General features: G+C 41.6%; 1 protein-coding gene across 1 annotated transcript in view; it reads left to right on the top strand.

Moving 5' to 3' along the window:
• The window catches only part of LOC140482376 (kinesin heavy chain), a 210,553-nt gene that overhangs the window by 72,743 nt on the left and 115,200 nt on the right, over positions 1-22,610 (top strand). Inside the window, exons 2-3 of the mRNA XM_072579763.1 lie at positions 6,708-6,798; positions 8,976-9,049. Of these exons, the coding sequence (XP_072435864.1) occupies positions 6,708-6,798; positions 8,976-9,049 (165 nt within the window). The remainder of the gene's footprint in view (positions 1-6,707; positions 6,799-8,975; positions 9,050-22,610) is intronic.

The raw sequence follows: 22,610 nt of genomic DNA on the forward strand, positions 1-22,610 counted from the left end.
TACAGATGCTAAGTAGGTAAGTAACAATCAGTCTCCATATTTTAATTGTGTAATGCACAGTTGCAATCAAAATTGGAAGATATTGGAATATTCTGGAGAGCTTTAAAAGATGGCTTAGATATGTATTTAGAAGATGAGAAGGGAGACTTCAGAAAGATTAAATTATTATGATGAAATGTAAGTCATGTAAAAGTTTTCTAAGAGATAATTTAACAAATTTGAGCACAGGATCTGTTCATGCAGAGTTACGACACAGAGATTAGTAGCAGATTTGCTAAAATAGCAAAACAAACTGTGAAAGAAAGAAGAACAAAACACAAATGATTACTCATCAAATACATCAATAGAATCCAAGGTAGAATATCCCAGAGACAGCACAACTAGTCAATGCTGCAGCAGCATGCCTGCACATGAACAGAATTTGCCTTATTTAGGAGCACTTCACAAATAGAACAACCTTAACACTGAAAGCTTGTACATAATGTGCGGAATACAGACTGTGAACATAATCGTATTGAATCTAGTTTCCTATTTTGAATATTAGAAGTAACTTTGGTTTGCAGACACTTAACAAACGTCAGCTACAATTTGAATATTGTGATGCATTTAATTATTGTCGTGCTTATGATTTAGATTCTGATTATTGTAAATAATCTGATGGCTATTATCAATATAATCACCAACACTCAACCTGTGATGGTGAATGTCATTTTATTATTACAGTAGTTACTTTGTGCTCAACTCATTAATTGATGCTCTGGTAAGCAGGAGTTTGGTTACACTTCATTCATTGTTGTTATGCAGTTCTGCTGTTTACAGACCTCTTGATCAATGATAGATATGTTTTAGAGTGGATTATGCATTATATTCAAAATAAGATCCTTTATCTGTTTGAAATTGGATAAATGATTGATAAATACCAACTCAATTTTCTTATGGGTGGTGAAAGAAACAGGCAAGTTCATGTGATTTCTTTATATAATTTGCATATTTAAATTTCAGAAGCAGTGATCTGCACATGTTTCATGAGATTTGCCACTTGTATTTCCTGTTGCTTTGTAGACAACATGACACAAAAACAATTTGCAGACTTTAAACAGATAGTTATTTCTTTCAACTAGCTGGATATCGCTACTTGTTAATCCAAGACATGGTAAAGTTGTATTCATGCAGATTTCACCAGGCAATAAATTCATTAAAAAGTAAGATTTCAATGAACTGGTTACTTGTAAAGCTTTTGAAAAGTTTATTTCATTTAGTGATTCTCATCCAATTTGCACCAGGGAAAGTCAACTGGTTTGTGTCTCTGCTTCCACCTGAATGTTATCTTGGCTGGGAAACTGATGTTCAATTTTTAAAGCCAAATATTAAGGGTTTCTAAGGAATTTGCTACTTCTTGGTCATTTTCATTGGAACGTATTCACTGTGGTTCATACTCAGTTCACTGTGAATGCATTCAACAAGTGTATCTTTAATCTTATTACCCAAGCCATTCTTGGAAATGGGAGATAAGGGGAGGAAAAAGCAGAAAATCTCACCGTTTCCATAAATGATTTTTTCTGTTAACTGAGATGCTACTCTAGAACGGGTTCTTTGTTTTTCAATATCTACTTTGCAAATTATTTAAAATAATTTCTGAAGTAATGTTCTGGTCCTTTCTCTGTCAAGGCAGAGTTAGGTGGATACAGGTAAACTTCTTATTCTCTAACCAGAATAAATTTAGGATTAAAAAATGGGTTCCTTTACATGGTTGGGGGCTGTGGGGCCGGGAAGAGATTGTATGAGTGCAAAATATACATGAGTATCTTTTCATCTGGTAGTTAGAATCACGCAGTATGGTAGGGACTCTTTGAAACAAAGGCCTGTACTGCCGTGGACAAGAGCTCGCAATTAGTCCCATTCCTTAGCTTGGTCTGAATTGCCTTGCAGATGCAATTTTATTAAGTAGAGATTTGATTCCCTTTTGAAAGTTAATAATGAATCTGCTTCCATCATATTTTCTGGCAATATGTTCCAGATCATCAAAATTTACTGTGTAAAAAAAGATTTTCCTCATCACCTTCCCACCACCTCCTCAGTTATTTGTCAATAATTTTAACTCTGGTTACCATCTCTTTGTCATTGGAAGCTTTTCAACACCTCTATCAGAGCTCCTGACAATTTTGAACATCTTCGAAAATTTCCCTTACAAACACCTCTCCTAGGAAGTGCAATTCAAGTTTTAACCCTTCAATACTGGTACAATTCTGCTTAACCTTGTCTGAATTTTATCCATGACCTTTATGCTATTCCTAAAGTGTGGCGCCCAGAATTGGACACTACTTTCGCTAACATTTAGCCCAAGGCTTATAAAGGTTCAGCGTTAATTTATTTTGTTCTACTTCATGTCCCTATTTGAAAAGCAGAGGATCCTCTTGCTTTGTTGATGACTTTTTCAGGCTGTCTTGCTTTCATTGAAGACTTGTGAGTGTGAATCCCAGGAAGTTCTGTTCATTCAGTCTCTTCAAAATTTTATCATTTACTTCCCACCTCTGGTCAATTTTCCTTCCTAAATTGAATCACTTGCATTTTTTTGCATTAAATTTAATCTGTCCATTTCATTAATTTATCTATACATTCCTTGCATTCTGTTATAATCTCATTCATTACTACGTTTCCAAAGGTGGTGCCGCCTCCAAACTTTGTAATTATGATCTCTACGTTAGAGTCCTAATTATCTCATAGAATTGTGCGTGCTTGACCCACGATTGCTTTTTTCAGATGACCTTATTTAGAACATTCTGCATGTGCTTATTGTGGAATTGGCAGCGACTTACAGATGATACAGATAAATAATACTCAATCTGCCTTAATGTGTTAATCTTGAAATAGTTGCAATGAATATAAATGTTTCAAGTTTAATTAATTTTTTAAGTCAGATATGCGTATTTTGATCGAAACTCAGTTTCATCTGGCTTATTTCTGAGAAGTAATCATTTTTAATGTGCCATAGGCAGAGATATTTTTATCTGCATGGCTATGCGAAACTACCTGTTTACACTTGGGAATTTGATTGACATAGCCTGCTGTGTTCAGAGCAGAATACAAAACAGGACCAAATCTATCCTGTCCACATTTACTTGCCTTGTGCATTACATCCCCTGTTAAGCCTTGTGAAACAACATACTGTATAAACAAATAATTAAGCTTTTACGGTGGTTTGTGTTCAAAGCATTTACAAGGCACTGATTAGGAAGAAGAGCTGAATGCTGTTTTCTTCATGTCATTTGCTTATGATGTGAAGTGTCTAGAATAATTTATGTTCTCTGCATTGCATGTTATCAAGTATTATTTCATTAAGATGATGCATTTTAAATATTTTATTCACAAAGGGCAGCAAATGTGTAATTAATTTTTCACATTGTGCAAGGTTGATTTAACAATATAGTTTCACGTCAGCACATAGCAATATCATTAGTGGTGTAAATGAAAATGATGAGGCGATTTTGAAAGATTCACTAATTTAACTGGCATGGGATTTTGGGCAATTTGATGGATTTAGAAATCTCCTCATTTCCAAGGCAGCTTTGTTGGTGTAAACATACTGTAGGGAGACCAGGGTAACCAGCACTTGTGCGGTGTTCAGTGTGTTTGTGATCAGGCAACTGCAGTATTTTGAGCATTGCAGATTATCTGGAAGCATTTCAAAAATACAGCCTCCGTTCTGACTTTGTACTTTGCAGCTAGAGGCTTAACTGCTGATGGGGTAATTCATAGTGGGTTTCTTTTTGAACAGTACAGATATTTAATTTGGCTTTTCCAAAAAGTGATTACGCTTTTGTTTAGTCATGCACATTTTATTTTAGTGATTAGGTTGTTTACAGGAAGGGTTGAATGTGGCATTAGATAATTATGCAGATACTTTTTTGTATTGTATGGCTATGTAACATTTGGTTGTTGCTCTTTTTTTTTATGCAAACAGTTCTCTATTACAGAATTCAGTAGTTTTAGGATGTCTAATTATCATCCTGGGTTATATCTGCATAAGATTAAAATTATCTTGATCAAAAATGAAACAACAACAAGGAATTTGCTTTCAAAGCATAACGCTATATTGTCCTGGCTGTCCCATCAATAACTCCCTTGAAATCTAGCTTCGAGCAAAATCGAGCAAAAACAGACAACTTGGAGCTCTTAGCTGTTTTTCTGCATAAACGTGATTGTGTTGCCTTGTGCAAAACGTTTCCAGCCTATTCTATGTAACTTCTACCCTCATTCCCTGGCCACTCCCTCTTCAATGCCTAAGCAACTGGATCTGATGTAAAATTTTTGAGGATGTCTTTTGTCTTTTTACTACTTGTCCACTGTGGACAATTATAAGATCCCCTACCCTTGTCATTGTGTATCAGTCTCGGACAAGTTGAAGAGTGTATTCAGTGCTTACTGGTATGGGAAATTAAGTGTCAGATTGGTGCAGAATTTTCTATTGAGGCTGGGGCAAGGACTCATTCTGTGCAGAGTATAAGAGAGATTATTACAAATACTGTCCAATAATGCCATTCTTTACAGCAAGAAAGAAATCAGGTTGGCACATTTCAACTCAACCCCTGTCAAATTTATCTTAAGACAGCACTGGGTTAAACACTACACCTGCAACAAGTATGTGTGCAGGTTAAAGTTATTGGTCATTAAGTATATTCAAGACTGAGGTAGACAGATTTTTAAACAGCAAGGGAATCAAGGGTTGTAGACAAAAGGATGGGAAGTGGAGTAGAGGATTATTAGATCAGCCACAACCTTATTGAATAGCTGAGCTGACACTATCAGTTGAATGATGGATTTCTGCTCCTACACCTTGTGGTTAATTAGAAGCAAAATATTGCAGTTCCTAATGATCTAAAAGAAAAACAGGAAGTGCTGGGGAAACCTAGCAGATCTGGCTGTATCCTGGAGAGAGAATCAGAGTTACTGTTTTAGTCCAATGACTTCTTCTCTCGCCACAAACGTTGCTGTATTTTTTTGATTTATCACACCTTTGTTTTCTTTTATGCACAAGTTTAGATTGAAATTCATGTGTATAACTAATCAGGAATCGTGTGGGTATGATGACATTAGTCAGTATGATACCAATAATTTAAATGATATTTCAGATTGTGTTGTAGATACTGAAATTAATGAAGGTCATAAATGATGTGCATAGAACAAAGAACAATAGAGCACTGGAACAGGCTGTTTGGCCTGCCAAACCTGCACTGACACATGACATCTTTCAAAGTTAAAAACCTTTTGTCTCTTTGTAGTTCATACCCTTCTTTTTGTTGCCTATTCATGCATTTGCCAAGATGACGCTCAAACATTGCTGTTGTATCTGCTTCCACCACCTCCACTGGCAACCCATTTCAGGGACTTACTACCCACTGTGTTTAAAAAAAAAGCAACCTGCCTCTCACGTCTCTATTAAATTTACCCCCTTTTAGCTTAAACCTATATCACCTAGTAATTGACATTTCTACCCTGGGGAAAACGATTCTGACTATCCATTGTATCCATACTTCTCATAATTTTGTAAACTTTTTTCAGGTCGTCCTTCACCTTTTGACATTCAAGTGAAAACAAACCAAGTTTGTTCAATCTCCCTCATAGCTAATAACCTCCAGACCAGACAACATCCTGGTGAACCATTTCTGTACCTCCTGCAAAGCCCCCACATCCTTCTGGTAGTGTGGTGACCAGGACTGTATGCAGTATTCCACGTGTGACCTACATAAGTTGTATGCAGCTATAACAAGATTTGCCAATTTTTATACTCTGAAATTTACATGCCCCAATGAAGGCAAGCATGCCAAATGCTTTTTTTTAACCATGTCCACTTGTGTTGTCACTTCCAAGAAACTGTGGACCTGTATACCTAGATCCTGCTGTATGTTAGTGCTTCTAAGGGTTTTACCATTTCCTGTACTCTTCCCTCCTGCATAGGTCCTTCCAAAATGCATCATCATGCATTTGTCTGGATTAAATTCCAATTGCCATTTCTCTTACCAAGTCTCTAGCCTATCTATATCCTACTGTTTCCTCGAGCAATCCTCTTCAGTATTTGCAGCTCCCCCAATCTTTGTGCCATCTGCAAACTTACTAATTAATACATAAATTCTCCTCCAAATCATTTATATATATGAGTACCAGCACTGATCCCTGCAGAACGCCACTGGTTGCAGATCTCCAGTCTGTGAAGTACCCCTCCATGGCTACACTCTGTCTTCTACGACTAAGCCAGTTCTGTATCCATCTTACCAGCTCACCACAGATACTATTTGACTTCACCTTGTGCATCAGTCTGGCATAACTGACCTTGTGAAAGGCTTTGCTAAAGTCCATGTAGACAGCATCTACTGCCCTGCTGTCAATTATCTTTGTCACTTATTTTAAAAACTCAATGAAGTTTGCATGACACAACCTCCTTGAAAAGTCATGCTGCCTATCGCTATTTGGTCCATATTTTTCTAAATGTTGGTAATTTAAGAAATTTTGAAAAATCATGGATGCTCTGTGGATGTAATGGATATTTTCATACAATGTTTTTTCGACTGTTCAACCAGGCTCACCAATGAATGTGGATTTGCATCATTTTCAGAGTTAGATAGGAAGTGTCAGTCAATAAATATTATGCTTGAACACCTTTGTTTTTCAGAATTTTTAAAATGTGAGCTTCTTTCCTTCTCTTCTTCCAGCATGGAAAACCTTTTGTGTTTGACAAAGTGTTTTCTCCAAACACGACCCAGGAGCAAGTTTACAATGCGTGTGCAAAACAGATCGTTAAAGGTAAATCTTACAGATTTTTGCCTTCAATCCACTGAAACAAAGTCAATTTATGGAGTAGGGAGAGGGAATTATGAGGAATACTTGACCGCTTTGCCAAATCTAGAGCTTGAGCCAGAAATCTCAAGTTCCAAGCTTCCACCGAAATTATATGCTAATATTTCCCTTTTCATTTGAGCACATTGCCTTGCACAAGGTAATGGGCACCAGTAAATATTCTAAGCTACTTTTGAAAAGAAAGTCAAAATGTATATGTAAGTGAGACAGCCTTGCTAAGAGGTTTTTAATTAGTAATGAGATAAAGGGTTTTGGGGAGCAGGCAAGAAAGTGGAATTGAGGCCAGGCTGAGATCAGCCATGGTCAAATAAAATGGTGCAGCAGGCTTGATGGGCTGAATTGCCTACTCATGCTCCTGCTTCTTAAAATAAAGAGTGGTATAAGAACAAAAGTGAGAAAGTATCTTGATTTAGAAGAGCAGAAAGTAGAATCAGTTTGGGTAGGGATAAGAACTAATAAGAGGTAGGACTGGGCCATGTGCATGATTATATGCAGCTTCTAGCAAGCGTAAAATGTGAAAGTTAAGTATTGAACTTTATAAGTTTATAGACATTAGAGGTGAGTTGGCTAGGATGGACTGGGATATTAGATTAAGATGTATGATAGATGAGCAACAGGAATATTACATAATTCTAATGTCAGTACTTTGAAAAGCCAATGGGAAAACTGATGTAATCATGGCTAACTAAAAAGGCTAATAATTGTGTTAGATTGAAGGAAAAGACTTGTTAAACTGAGAAGAGCAAAAGTAAGTCTAAGGATTTTGGAAAGCTTTTGAGAAAAAAGCAAGAATGAGGAGGAAGAAACTAGAATGTGAAGAAGCAAAAACATGAAATAGATTGAAAGAGTTCTTGCACATAAAAAGGAAAGAGTAGTGAAAATAGTTATTGCTAATTTAGAAGCTGAGATAGAACTTGTAATGGAGAATAAGGAAATGTCAGTAATGCAGAGCAAATAAACATACCAGAAGTAGTGGGGATCTGAGGCGATAATGAGCATGAGTAAGTAATCAATACAAGGTTTTGAAAAAAAAATTCCAGGCAACATAAATGGGATGGAAAATTGTCAAATCCCCTTATCCTGATGGGCTACATCCTAGCGTGTTAAAAGATGTTTCTGCAAAGATAGTGATTACCCTGGTTGTGATTTTCCAAACTTCCCTAGATTTGAGAAACAGCAGATAGGAGGATACTAAATCAAACATCCCTGATGAAAGGAACAAATAAAAGAACTATTAGCCTGACATCAGTGTTTTGGTAAAAAAAGATGGAATCTATTATTAAAGAGTTAACAATGTGATTTACAAAATCACTCTGATAAGGCAGTGTCAACATCGAGTTTTCTTGAATTTCATGGTTTCACGAAGGTGAAATCATGTTTGATAATTTTATACGAACTTTTTGAGGAGGTTACGAGCAAGATAGGTAAGGGGGTGCTTATAGATGCCAGTTTTTGCGAAAAGCACTCAATAAGTTGCTGGAGGAATAGAACACAATTTCCACTTTGACAATTTACTAGCCTTCTGGACTAAATATTGAGTTCAACAATTTTAGACCATGAACACTGTCCTCCATTTGATATTCTCCATCCTGCCACAGTGTCTTCTTCTCATGGTTTTGCTACCTGGCGAGTTGACTTTTATTCTGCTATTAACACCCATTGACACTCTCTTTGCCTTTTGTTTAGTGCTGTCATGTAAGTCACACACATAATGTTATTCACTGCATCTGATAATTAGCTATTGAATGATATTGAAAAGTTTGATTCCTCTAATGTTCTTCAAGAAAAGTCATATTTAGTTTGCCCAAGATGGACCACTATTCAAAAAATTTAATGATTTACAAATATATCTCGTAATCAGGTAAATATTTAATAATTCAAAATAAACTTTGTAAATTTAAAGCAAGATTTGTAGCATCTTGTCAAGTATCCTAGATGTCTCAAAGTGCATAACCTGCAATGCCATACTTCTGAAGTGGAGTGACATTTATTGTGTGTAGGCAGATTATGTTTTATCTTGGAAGTGCAATTTAGCACTCATACATGATTTGAAAAAATTCATGTTAAACTTTATACCTATATTTTTGCATTTTCAATCAGACTAATATGTCATTCTTTTTCAGATGTGCTTGATGGTTACAATGGAACTATTTTTGCTTATGGTCAAACATCCTCTGGCAAAACACACACCATGGAGGTAAATAGTTGATTTGCGTTTAATGTGTATTTCCAAAAGCAGAAAATATCCATTCTAGGAAATATTTTGCAACAATAATTAAACCAATTGAAAGTGAACAAAACTGATCAAATTCTCACCTTTTCCTCCTATCTACGCAAGTGTTATCTGGTTGATCCTTGAACAGATTTACTGATTTCTTCAGCAGCCTTTCCCATTACTTGTTTAGCATCATATCTGTAACCAGAAAGATATCAACATGGGAGCATAGATTGTGTAGTTTTATTATTCCTGCTGATTCACACTTTGATTAAATATATATTATAGTTCTCACTTCACAAAAGAAGACACAAATAACAATCTAAAATGTACAGGTTCTCAGGATCTAATGGGAAGGAGGAATTAGTATTGGGAAACTAACAGGAGTAAATCCTCGGGGCCCAGTAACCTTCATTCAGAGTTCTTAAGGAATTAACCCAAGAAATAGTAGATGAGTTCGTGGTCACCTGCAAATGCTATAGACTCTGGTACAGCACCCATGGATTGGAGGATAGCTGCTGTAACCCTGCTATTTTAGCTGGAATGGCGAGAGAAAACAGTGACTGGTTAGTTTGGCATCGGTTATGGGAAATATGCTAGCCTCCATTATAAATAATGTAATAACAGCGCACTTGGAATATAGTGATAAAATCGGACAGAGTCAAAATGGATTTCTGAAGGGGAAGTCATGCTTGGATGTTTTTGACAATGTAAGAAATAGAGTGGATAAGGGGGAGCCAGTGGTTGTGGTTGACTTGAGTTTACAGAAAGCTTTTGATAAGGTCCCACATAAGAGATCAGCGTGCAGAATTAAAGCTCATGCAACTGAAGATAGTGTCCTGATGACAGGAAACAAAAAGTAGGAATAAAGGGACATTTTTCCTAGTGGCAGGCAGTGGATTGGTGTTTGAACCCCAGCTGTTCACAACAGATATGAAAAATTTATATGAGCTAACTTTGTGTCATATCTTCAAATTTGTAGGTGACACAGAGCTGGGTGGGAGGCTGTGCTGTGAGGGGGATGCAGAGAAGCTACAGCAATTAGGGCATTTTAAGTCAGTGGTCAATACATAGTAGATGCGGTTTAATGTAGGTAATGTGAGGTTTTCCACTTTGTTAGCAAAAACAGCAGACAGATTATTATTGAAAGGGCGAGGTTTAATAAGTAAATATACAGGTGCTGTAAGTAGTGAAGAAAGCAAATGGTATGTTGGCATCCATAGTGAGAGGACTCAAGTACAGGAACAGAGATGTCTTGCTGCAGCAGTAGAGGGCATTGATAAAACCACTCCTGGAGTATTGTTTGCAGTTTTGGTCTCATAATCTGAGGAAGGATGCTCTGGCTTTTGAGGGAAAACAAAGAAGGTTTACCAGATTCTGGATTGGAGTGGTGCTGAAAAAGCACAGCAGTTCGGGTAGCATCCGAGGAGCAGGAAAATCAACGTTTCGGGCAAAAACACTTCATCGGGAATATAGGCAGAGTGCCTGCAGGGTGGAGAGATAAATGAGAGGAGGGTGGGGATGGGGAGAAAGTAGCATAGAGTACAATAGGTGAATGGGGGTGGGGATGAAGGTGATAGGTCAGAGAGGAGGGTGGAGTGGATAGGTGGAAAAGAAGATGGGCAGGTAGGATAAGTCACAGGGACAGTACTGAGCTGGAAGTTTGGAACTGGGGTGAGGTGGGGGAAGGAGAAATGAGGAAACTGGTGAAGTCCACATTGATGCCCTGAGGTTGAAGTGTTCCGAGGCGGAAGATGAGGCGTTCTTCCTCCAGGCGTTGGGTGGTGAGGGAGCGGCAGTGAAGGAGGCCCAGGACCTCCATGTCCTCGGCAGAGTGGGAGAGGGAGTTGAAATGTTGGGCCACAGGGCGGTGTGGTTGATTGGTGCAAGTGTCCCAGAGATGTTCCCTAAAGCACTCTGCTAGGAGGCATCCAGTCTCCCCAATGTGGAGGAGACCACATCGGGAGCAACGGATACAATAAATGATATTGGTGGATATACAGGTAACACTTTGATGGATGTGGAAGGCTCCTTTGGGGCCTTGGATGGAGGTGAGGGAGGAGGTGTGGGCGCAGGTTTTGCAATTACTGTGGTGGCAGGGGAAGGTGCCAGGATGGGAGGGTGGGTTGTTGGGGGGCATGGACCTGACCAGGTAGTCACGGAGGGAACGGTCTTTGCGGAAGGCGGAAATGGGTGGGGAGGGAAATATATCCCTGGTGGTGGGGTCTGTTTGGAGGTGGCGGAAATGTTGGCGGATGATTTGGTTTATGCAAAGGTTGGTGGGGTAGAAGGTGAGCACCATGGGGTTCTGTCCTTGTTACGGTTGGAGGGGTGGGGTCTGAGGGCGGAGGTGCGGGATGTGGACGAGATGAGTTGGAGGGCATCTTTAACCAAGTGGGAAGGGAAATTGCAGTCTCTAAAGAAGGAGGACATCTGGTGTGTTCTGTGGTGGAACTGGTCCTCCTGGGAGCAGATACGCTGAGGAATTAGGAATACGGGATGACATTTTTGCAGGAGGTAGGGTGGGAAGAGGTGTAATCCAGGTAGCTGTGGGGATCAGTGGGTTTGTAAAAAATGTTGGTGTCAAGTTGTCGTCATTAATGGAGATGGAGAGGTCCAGGAAGGGAAGGGAGGTGTCAGAGATGTCCAGGTAAATTTAAGGTCAGGGTGGAATGTGTTGGTGAAGTTGATGAATTGCTCAACCTCCTCATGGGAGCATGTAATTACGGAAGAAGGACTGTTTTACATAGCCAACAAAGTGACAGGCATAGTTGGGGCCCATACGGGTGCCCATGGCTACCCCTTTGGTGTGGAGGAAGTGGGAGGATTCGAAGGAGAAATTGTTAAAGGTGAGGACCAGTTTGGCCAAATGAATGAGAGTGTCGGTGGTAGGGTACTGTTGGGACATTGGGAGAGGAAGAAATGGAGGGCTTGGAGGCCCTGGTCATGGCGGATGGAGGTGTAGAGGGATTGGACATCCGTGGTGAAGATGAGGCGTGGGGGGCCGGGGAAACGGAAGTCTTGGAGGAGGTGAAGGGCGTGGGTGGTGTCTCGAACGTATGTGGGGAGTTCCTGGACTAGGGGGGATAGGACAGTGTCGAGGTAGGTAGAGATGAGTTCAGTGGGGCAGGAGCATGCTGAGACAATGGATCGGCCAGGGTGATCAGGCTTGTGGATCTTGGGAAGGAGGTAGAACTGGGCAGTGCGGGGTTCCCGGACTATGAGGTTGGAAGTTGTGGTTGGGAGATCTCCTGAGGTGATGAGGTTGTATATGGTCTAGGAGATGATGGTTTGGTGATGGGGGGGTGGGGTCATGGTCGAGGGGGCGGTAGGAGGAGGTGTCCTCGAAGTAGTGTCTGGCTTCAGCAGTGTAGAGGTCAGTGCGCCAAACTACCAATGCACACCCTTTATCTGCTGGTTTGATGGTGAGGTCGGGATTGGAGCAGAGGGAGTGGAGGGCTGCGTGTTGTGAGGGTGAGAGGTTGGAGTAGGGGAGGGGGGTAGACAGGTTGAGGCGGTTAATGTCCCTGCAGCAGTTGGAAATGAGGTCGAGGGCAGGTAATAGGCCAGCACGGGGTGTACAGATGGATGGAGTGTGTTGGAGGCAGGCGAAGAGATCCTTGGAAGGTGGGCAGGAGATCCTTGGAAGGTGGGAAGGTTTACCAGGCTGATCCCTGGAATAGAGGGACATATGAGGAGAGACTGGATCAATTAGGATTATATTTACTGGTTTTTAAAGAATGAGGGGGCCCCTCATAGAATCCTATAAAATTCTAACAGGATGAGTGGAAAGTGCTGAACCAGGGGTCACAGTCCAACAACAAGGGGTAGGCCTTTTAGGACCCAGATGAGGAGAAATGTATTTACCAAGAGAGTGGTGAGACCGTGTAATGCTCTACAACAGGAATGTGTTGAGGCCAGAGTATTGAAGACTTCGAAGAAAATTGTAGATATAGGTCTTGGGAGTAAAGGAATCAAAGGACACAGCAGGAAAAGGGTTTTGAGTTAAGATGATCAGTCATGATCACAGTGTCAAAAATCACATGACACTAGGTTATAATCCAACAGGTTTATTTGAAACTGCAAGTGTTCGGAGCTGTTGGACAATAACCCGATGTCCTGTGATGTTTTACTTTGTCCACCCCAGTCCAACACTGGCACCTCCACATCATGATCATATTGAATGGTGGAGTAGTCTCAAAGGGCTGAATAGTCTAATTCTGCTCATGTATTCTCTGTTCCTATTTTGCTCAAAGTAACTGTTTTCTGAATGCCCCATACTTAGGATAATCCAACAGCTGTGCCTCAATACATTGGACTGTGTTACTGCTCAGTACCAGTTATTTATATTTGATAATCATAGTATAACCTTTAGCTTTTCTTGAAGGACATCCCTCAGTTATTGTTAGACTTTGACAAAATGGCCAATTTTGTTCACTTAGTTATTGTAGCAACTCATGAATTTTCAGGACAAAATCCAATTCTGTATTTGATACTAGTCCTCCTTTTAACTAAGGCCATGGTACCAGACAGTTCACCTGGAGTTCATGGTTTCCATTCTGAGCTGCCACCTTTTCAATAGCACTCCCTTCACAACAGAAACATAGCTGTGGTTGGGAAATCAGCCAAATCCACATCCTACTTCTCGATGGTGGGCTGTTTTCGAACTCCCTCTGTAATCCATTTTCAAACTTAATTTCATTTTGATTTTAATTTCACTGTGAGATTTAAAAAAAAATCTTCTATGCATGACAGTTTGAAACTAGAATTTATTTAAAGCCAACTGTGTCCCTCTTGACCCTTATTATAAATTCATAGATGGATCCGAGCAGATGGCATGGTAGTTTTGCTTTACAGCTTGGTATTAATTAAATTGTGAATTGCCATCGCACTTAAGGGAACTTGAGGTTCAGGAAATAATTCTCTGAACCAATTTTCCAATGGTCTTCTTGATGCTGATGTTATTAAGTAATCTCCATGTCTGATTCCATTGCAATACATTAGAATGAGTACATGAATTATAATGAAGAGAATGTTAGACTTCTTCAGAATGAAAGAGAAGCTTAGCATCTGCTTTTAAGGAGGGCAGTTTGGGTTTCTTACTATTTTTTGGTGTTCTTTCTTTGTATTGCTTTGAATTGTATTGTTTTGTATTTGCTGTAATATTAAAAAATCTATTTTTCAATAAAATACATTTTAGAAAAAGAATATCTGCTTTCAGTGACTGCAGATGTTGCTTTAGATCTTGATAGGCATATGTGACAAAATTTACGTTTCATGCAAAATATAACAGGATGAATCATTTGAATTATTGATTTCAGAGTATTTGGACTGAATTTCTGCTGCACCCCAAGTTGTGGTATGACAAAGCAATATTTGTCATTGTTTGCTCTTTGTTACCAAGCAATTTGTCAGCCAGATGGCAATTGAATTTTTTTCTGGGGCAATGCATTAACATTGATTGATTCAATAGGTATATTGACTGCATGGTGTGCGACTAAACTACATGGTCCTCATGCAACATATTAAACACTTGCCGTCAAGGACCTACGGGAAGCGAGCAATGCAATTGCTGTGCCTCTGCTGTGCCAATGATCTTTGCATCCTCACTCTCCACGGGAGTAGTACCGGATGATTGGAGGGAGGCGAATGTTCTTCCTTTATTCAAGAAAGGGAATAGGGAAATGCCTGGGAATTACAGACTACTTAGTCTTATGAAGTGGAAAACAAGGTACTGGAAGGGATTCTGAGAGATAGGATTTATGACTATTTGGAAAAAACATTTGTTTGATTAAAGATAGTCAGCATGACTTTGTGAGGGGCAGGTCATGCCTCACAAGCCTTATTGAGTTCTTTAAGGATGTAACTAGACAAGTTGATGAAGGCCGAGAATTGAATGTGGTGTATATGGATTTCAGTAAGTCGTTTGATAAGTTTCCCCACAGTAGGCTCATTCAGAAAGATAGGAGGTATGGGATACAGGGAGATTTGGCTGGCTGGACACAGAATTGGCTGGCTGAAAGAAGACAGCAAGTGGTAGTGGATGGAAAGTATTCCACCTGGAGGTCGGTGACCAGTGGTGTCCCACAGAGATTTGTTCTTGGGCCTCTCTCTTTGCAGTTTTTATAAATGACTGGGATGAAGAAGTGGAAGGGTGTGTTAGTAAGTTTGCTAATGACACAAAGATCAGTGGCATTGTAGGTAGTGTCGAGAGCTGTTGCAGGCTACAACAAAACATTGACAGGATGCAGAGCTGGGCTGAGAAGTGGCAGGTGGAGTTCAACCTGGATAAGTGTGAAGTGATTCATTTTGGAAGGTCGAATTTGAATGCTGAAGACAGGGTTAAAGGCAGGATTCTTGGCAGTGTAGAGGAAAAGAGGGATCTTGGGGTCCACGTACATAAATCCCTCAAAGTTACTACCCAAACTAATTGGGTTGTTAAGAAGGTATGTGGTGTTTTGGCTTTCATTAACAGGTGGATTGAGTTTAAGAGTTGCGAGAGTTTGCTGCAGCTCTATAAAACTCTGGGTAGATCACACTTAGAATATTGTGTCCAGTTCTGGTTGCCTCATTATAGGAAGGATGTTGTTGCTTTAGAGAGAGTGCATGTGGGATTTATCAGTATGCTTCCTGGATTGGAGGGCTTGTCTTATGAAGAGAGGTTGAGTGAGCTAGGGATTTTCACACTGGAGAGAAGAAGGAAGAGAGGTGACGTGATAGAGGTGTACAAGGTAATGAGAGGCATAGGTAGAGTAGATAGCCGGAGACTTTTCCCCAGGGCAGAAATAGCAATCACAAGGAGTCATAATTTTAAGGTGATTGGAGGAAGGTAAAGGGGAGATGTCAGAGGTACGTTCTTTATGCAGAGAGTGGTGGGTGCATGGAAAGCACTGCCAGCAGTGATAGTAGAGTCAGAGACATTAGGGACATTTAAGTGACTGCTGAACAAGCATATATATCGAGGGGTATGTAGGTTAGGTTGATCTTAGACTAAAATAAATGCTCAGCATAACATCGTGGGCTGAAGGGCCTGTACTGTGCTGTAGTGTTCTATATTCTAACCTGGTAGGACCTATGCAATTGTCCGCAATGTGTCCTTAGTCTACAAAGAGAACATGCTAATGTTCCATCTCCCAGTGCTACTCGTAGGATCTAATGTGAAATAATTGAAACTATTACCCCAGTGTATAAGTGCATTAGACAAATGTTTGAATATGTTTTAAAAAAGATGGCAGTAAAATTCTTCAAAGCAATAATGGACCCCATCTGATAGAGTCAGAGTCATTCAGCATGGAAACAACTTGCCCATGCTGACCAAGGTTCTCAAACTAAACTTGTCCCATTTACCTGCATTTGTCCCATATCCCTCTAATCTTTCCGATTCATGGACTTGTCCAATTCCCTTTTTAATGTTGTTACTGTGTCTGTATTCACCACTTCCTCTGGCGGTTCATTCCACATATGGACCACCCTCTGCAAGAAAGCATTGTCCCTCGAGTCTCTTTTCAACCTTTCTCCTCTCACCTTAAAAATATGCCCTCTAACTTTGAACTCCCCTACCCCAGGGAAAAGACCTTGCTATTCACCTTATCTATGCCCCTCATAATTTTATAAACTTCTCTATTGAAAAAAGTCCCTGCCTATCCAGCCTCTCCTTATAACTCAATCCCGCCAGTTCTGGTAACATCTATCATTAACATGATATTAACATGAGGATGCCAGTTTTGACAACAATGATATTTGAGCAGATTCTCTGCCCTCACTCTCCCAGCCTAGTGCTATAAAGTGACATTGCACCACTTACATGGCCCAGAGACACCCCATTGCAAAGCAATGTACAGTGAGGTGCAGGGAAATTGAATATAGTTGCAGATAATTTGAGCTTCGGCTGTGAGAGCTGCTGATGTAAAGTCATTGGTAAACCATAGATTGCTAAATGGTTGTATTCAAACTCTGTCTGCTCTTAAAGCAACACCCACGCCCCCAGCACTACAAACCTCCATTCTATGGAGAGCTGCCAACCGTCCCCTTTCCAATATTATTTAACTGCCTCAGATGGACAGAGACATGAGGCAAAAGCTCAAAATGTCCCTTCCACCCTCATTATCATAGCTCCACCTGCTTTTAGAATGTCCATTCTGTTCTCATCTTATGAATCTTAGTTCAGAACAAAGGTTGAGGAAGTTGCAGTGTTTTTTCATTTTTGGAATAGAAAGGACTTAATAGAAAATGAATGAAAGAAAGTGATAAACCTGGAGCAGGTAAATTTGGCACACTGATAAAATGTTTGAAAAGAAGATAATATAAATCAAACATTTAAGAGCAAAAATGAACTAATTGAAAACCAGGTAATACACAGCTAGTTGCCTAGAAAACAAATAGTTAATTCAAATAAATGGAGGCAGAGCATTACAAATAAGGTCAAGGAGTGTAAAAGCAAATAAGTTGCAATGATTCTTTGTAGAACTTTGATTTGTCCTTAATTAGAATATTGTGACCAGCCCTGGGCCCCACTCTTTAAGAAGGATATGAATGCTGCCAACATTGTCTTATTATTAAAATAAAAGTGGAGAAGAGATAGACCAGGGAATTACAGGTCAATCAGTCTAATCTCAGCACTGGGGAAGTTATTATGAAGAATTCTGAGGACAGGATTTATCTGTTCATAGAGGGACATGGAATCATCAGAGATAGTCAGCATATATTTCCTAAAGGAAGGCCATGTTTGATAATTTTGAGTTTTTTGAGGAGATTGTAGTGTTTATAATGAGGTCAACCAGGTAGACCTCATAGAATATGATTTCCTTGATTGGGGCTGTTAACGTGGTCCAATTAGGGAGCCCTGGCTGACTGATTAAAAAAAAACAGGTGTGTCAGAGGTTCTGATACTCTGTGAGCCAACTCTGAGGAAGCTGAACCATTCTCAAGGACTTTCTATGTGTAAATAAAGGGTGATATGGTGATGGAATACCGGCATCTGTTGAGTTATTTTAGAGTAACCAGGGGTATTGATGAGGGTAATGCATTTAATGTGCCTATATGGATTTTAGAAAGAATTTAGCAGGCAGTCTGGTCAAGAAAGTAAGAGCTTATGGGATCAAGGCAAAGTGGTAGGTTGGATCCAAACTTGGTGGGGATCTAGGAAGGAGAGTGTTGATGGTAAGGGGACATTTCTGTGAGTGAACGTCTATTTCCAATGGCAAAGCAACAGGCTGGATGCTGGGGTCCTTGCCTTTTGTTATGTACATCAATGACTTAGGCTTTAATGTAGGAGATATGATCAAGAAGTATGTGGGTGATATGAAAATTTATGGAATGGTAAACAGAATGATAGATGCAAAAAGGAGCATATCAACAGACTATTCAGGTGGGCAGAGCAGTGGCAAATAGAATTCAGGCCAGAAAAGTGTGAGGTTATACGCTTGGGAAAGGCAAGGGATTACACTGTGAATGGTATGACCCTGGAAATTGTTGAACAAAGACCGAAAAAGCAAAGAACAGTACAGCGCACGTTCAGGCCCTTTGGCCTACCAAGACAGCACTGGCAAATGATGCCTTTCTAAACTAAAAACTTTTGCCTCTCAGATCAGGAACATCTTGCTGTATGAATCCGCAGATTCTTGAAGGTATATGGGCAGGTAGGTAATTTGGTTAAGAAGGCAGTTGAGAGACTTAGCTTCATTAACCAGGGCATAGAATACAAGTTCTGAAGAAGGGCCACACCTGAAATGTCAACTTCTCCCCCTCATGATGCTGCCTGGCTTGCTGTGTTCTCCCAGCCTCCTGCTTGTGTATCATAGAATACAAGGCCAGGGAAGTTATGCTGGTACTGTTTAAAATGCTGGTTAGGTCACAATTTGAGTAGTGTGTGCAGTTCTAGGTAGTATTTTATAGGTAGAATGTGATTGCATTCAAAAGGATGCAGAGGAGAATAACAAGAGGTTGCTTCGGTTGGAAAGTATGAGGTATGAAGAAAGGAAAGGCTGGTATTGTTTTTCTCAGAGCATTGGCGTTTGAGATGTGTATAAGATTATGAGATGTGTAGGTAGAACATAGAACATAGAACAATACAGCACAGAACAGGCCCTTCGGCCCACGATGTTGTGTCGAACTTCTATCCTAGATTAAGCACCCATCCATGTACCTATCCAAATGCCGCTTAAAGGTCGCCAATGAATCTGACTCTACCACTCCCACGGGCAGCGCATTCCATGCCCCCACCACTCTCTGGGTAAAGAACCCACCCCTGACATCTCCCCGATACCTTCCACCCTTCACCTTAAATTTATGTCCCCTTGTAACACTCTGTTGTACCCGGGGAAAAAGTTTCTGACTGTCTACTCTATCTATTCCTCTGATCATCTTATAAACCTCTATCAAGTCACCCCTCATCCTTCGCCGTTCCAACGAGAAAAGGCCGAGAACTCTCAACCTATCCTCGTACGACCTACTCTCCATTCCAGGCAACATCCTGGTAAATCTTCTCTGCACCCTCTCCAAAGCTTCCACATCTTTCCTAAAGTGAGGCGACCAGAACTGCACACAGTACTCCAAATGTGGCCTAACCAAAGTCCTGTACAGCTGCAACATCACCTCACGACTCTTGAATTCAATCCCTCTGCTAATGAACGATAATACTCCATAGGCCTTCTTACAAACTCTATCCACCTGAGTGGCAACCTTCAAAGATCTATGTACATAGACCCCAAGATCCCTCTGTTCCTCCACCTGACCAAGAACCCTACCATTAACCCTGTATTCCGCATTCTTATTTGTCCTTCCAAAATGGACAACCTCACACTTGGCAGGGTTGAACTCCATCTGCCACTCCTCAGCCCAGCTCTGCATCATATCTAAGTCCCTCTGCAGCCGATAACAGCCCTCCTCACTCTCCACAACTCCACCTATCTTTTGTATCATCTGCAAATTTACTGACCCACCCTTCGACTCCCTCATCTAAGTCATTAATAAAAATTACAAACAGCAGAGGACCCAGAACTGATCCCTGCGGAACTCCACTTGTAACTGGACTCCATGCTGAATATTTACCATCTACCACCACTCTCTGACTTCGACCGGTTAGCCAGTTTTCTATCCAATTGGCCAAATTTCCCTCTATCCCATGCCTCCTGACTTTCCGCATAAGCCTACCATGGTAGAGTGGATAGTAAGGTGTCTTCCATTATGGAAGGTCCAATAACCAAATGGCATAAAAAGGTAGAAGGCTAAGAGGAGAATTGCAAAGAAACATTTCACCCCCAGAGGGTGGTGGAGTCTGGAACTATGTGCTTGAAAGGATGTTGAGTCAGACGTTCTCATAATACTTGCAGTATTCAGATATTCATTGTTGCATTGGCTGCCTGCAAATTGTGTGCTTTTTGAACAAAGTAGAATGTATCTGCAATTACAATTCTGCAAATGCAAATTCACACCACAGACTTAGATTAGATTAGATAGATTACTTACAGTGTGGAAACAGGCCCTTCGGCCCAACAAGTCCACACCGACCCGCCAAAGCGCAACCCACCCATTCCCCTACATTTACCCCTTTACCTAACTCTACGGGCAATTTAGCATGGCCAATTCACCTGACCTGCACATCTTTGGACTGTGGGAGGAAACCGGAGCACCCGGAGGAAACCCATGCAGACACGGGGAGAACGTGCAAACTCCACACAGTCAGTCGCCTGAGTCGGGAATTGAACCCGGGTCTCTGGTGCTGTGAGGCAGCAGTGCTAACCACTGTGCCACCGTGCCGCCCTAAGATGTATGTGTACGTGCATGTGAGGGGGGGGGGGGGGGGGGGGGGGGGGGGGGAGAGAGGAGAGAGAGAGAGAGAGAGAGAGACAGAGAGAGAATGTGAGTGTGTGCATATGAGTCTAAATTAGAGTGGTGCTGGAAAAGCACAGCAGGTCAGGCAGCATCCGAGGAGAGGAAAATCGACGTTTCAGGCAAAAGCCTTTCATCAGAAATGAAAGCAGGGAGCCTTTGGGGTGGAGAGATAAATATGTGGGGGGTGGGGTTGGGGAGAAGGTAGCAAAGAGTACAATAGGTGGGTGGGGGTGGGGATGAAGGTGATAGGTCAGAGAGAAGGGTGGACCGGATAGATGGGAAGGAAGATAGGTAGGTAGGGCAGATCATGAGGATGGTGCTGAGCTGGTAGGTTGGAACTGGTGCAAGGTGGGGGGGAGGGGAAATGAGGAAACTGGTGAAATCCACATTGATGCCATGGGGTTGAAGTGTTTCAAGGCAGAACATGAGATGTTCTTCCTCCAGGCATCGGGTAGTGAGGGAGTGGCGGTGGAGGAGGCCCAGGACCTGCATGTCCTCGGCAGAGTGGGAGGGGGAGTTGAAATGTTGGGCCACGGTGGGAGGTGGGGGTGGAGGTTGATTGTTGCTGGTGTCCTGGAGATGTTCCCTAAAGCGCTTTGCGAGAAGGCATCCAGTCTCCCCAATGTAGAGGAGACCGCATCGGGAGCAACGAATACAATAAATGATATTGGTGGATGTGCAGGTAAAACTTTGATGGATGTGGAAGGCTCCTTTGGGGCCTTGGATGGAGCTGAGGGAGGAGGTGTGGGCGCAGGTTTTGCAATTCCTGCGGTGGCAGGGGAAGGTGCCAGGATTGGAGGGTGGGTTGTGGGGGGGGGGCATGGACCTGACCAGGTAGTCACGGAGGGAACGGTCTTTGCGGAAGGCGGAAAGGGGTGGGGAGGGAAATATATCCCTGGTGGTGGGGTCTGTTTGGAGGTGGCGGAAATGTTGGCAGATGATGCGGTATATGCGACAGTTGGTAGGGTGGAAGTTGAGGACTGGGGGGGTGGGTGGATTCTGTCCCTGTTACGGTTGGAGGGATGGGGTTTGAGGGTGGAGTGCTTGATGTGGATGAGATGCTTTGGAGGGCATCTTCAACCACGTTGGGAAGGGAAATTGTGACCTTTAAAGAAGGAGGCCATCTGGTGTGTTCGGTGGGGAACTGGTCCTCCTGGGAGCAGATACGGCAGAGGCGGAGGAATTGGGAATACGGGATAGCATTCTTGCAGGAGGTAGAGTGGGAAGAGTTGTAATCCAGGTAGCTGTGGGAGTCGGGTTTGTAAAAAATTGTTAGTGTCAAGTCGGTCGTCAGTAATGGAGATGGAGAGGTCCAGGAAGCGGAGGGAGGTGTCAGAGATGGTCTAGGTGAATTTAAGGTCGGGGTGGAATAAGTTAATGAACTGCTCAACCTCCTCGCAGGAGCACGAGGTGGCGCCCATGCAGTCATCAATGTAGCGGAGGAAGAGGTGGGGAGTGGTGCCGGTGTAACTATGGAAGATGGACTGTTCTACGTAACCGACAAAGAGACAGACATATGGGTGCACTTTCGTCTGGAGGAAGTGGGAGGATTTGAAGGAGAAATTGTTAAGGGTGAGGACCAGTTCAGCCAAACGAATGAGAGTGTCAGTGGAAGGGTACTGTTGGGGACGTCGGGAGAGGAAGAAACGGAACGCTTGGAGGCCCTGGTCATGGCAGATGGAGGTGTAGAGGGATTGGATATCCATGGTGA

This window comes from Chiloscyllium punctatum, chromosome 10 (genome assembly GCF_047496795.1).
Source record: "Chiloscyllium punctatum isolate Juve2018m chromosome 10, sChiPun1.3, whole genome shotgun sequence".
Taxonomy (NCBI): domain Eukaryota; kingdom Metazoa; phylum Chordata; class Chondrichthyes; order Orectolobiformes; family Hemiscylliidae; genus Chiloscyllium; species Chiloscyllium punctatum.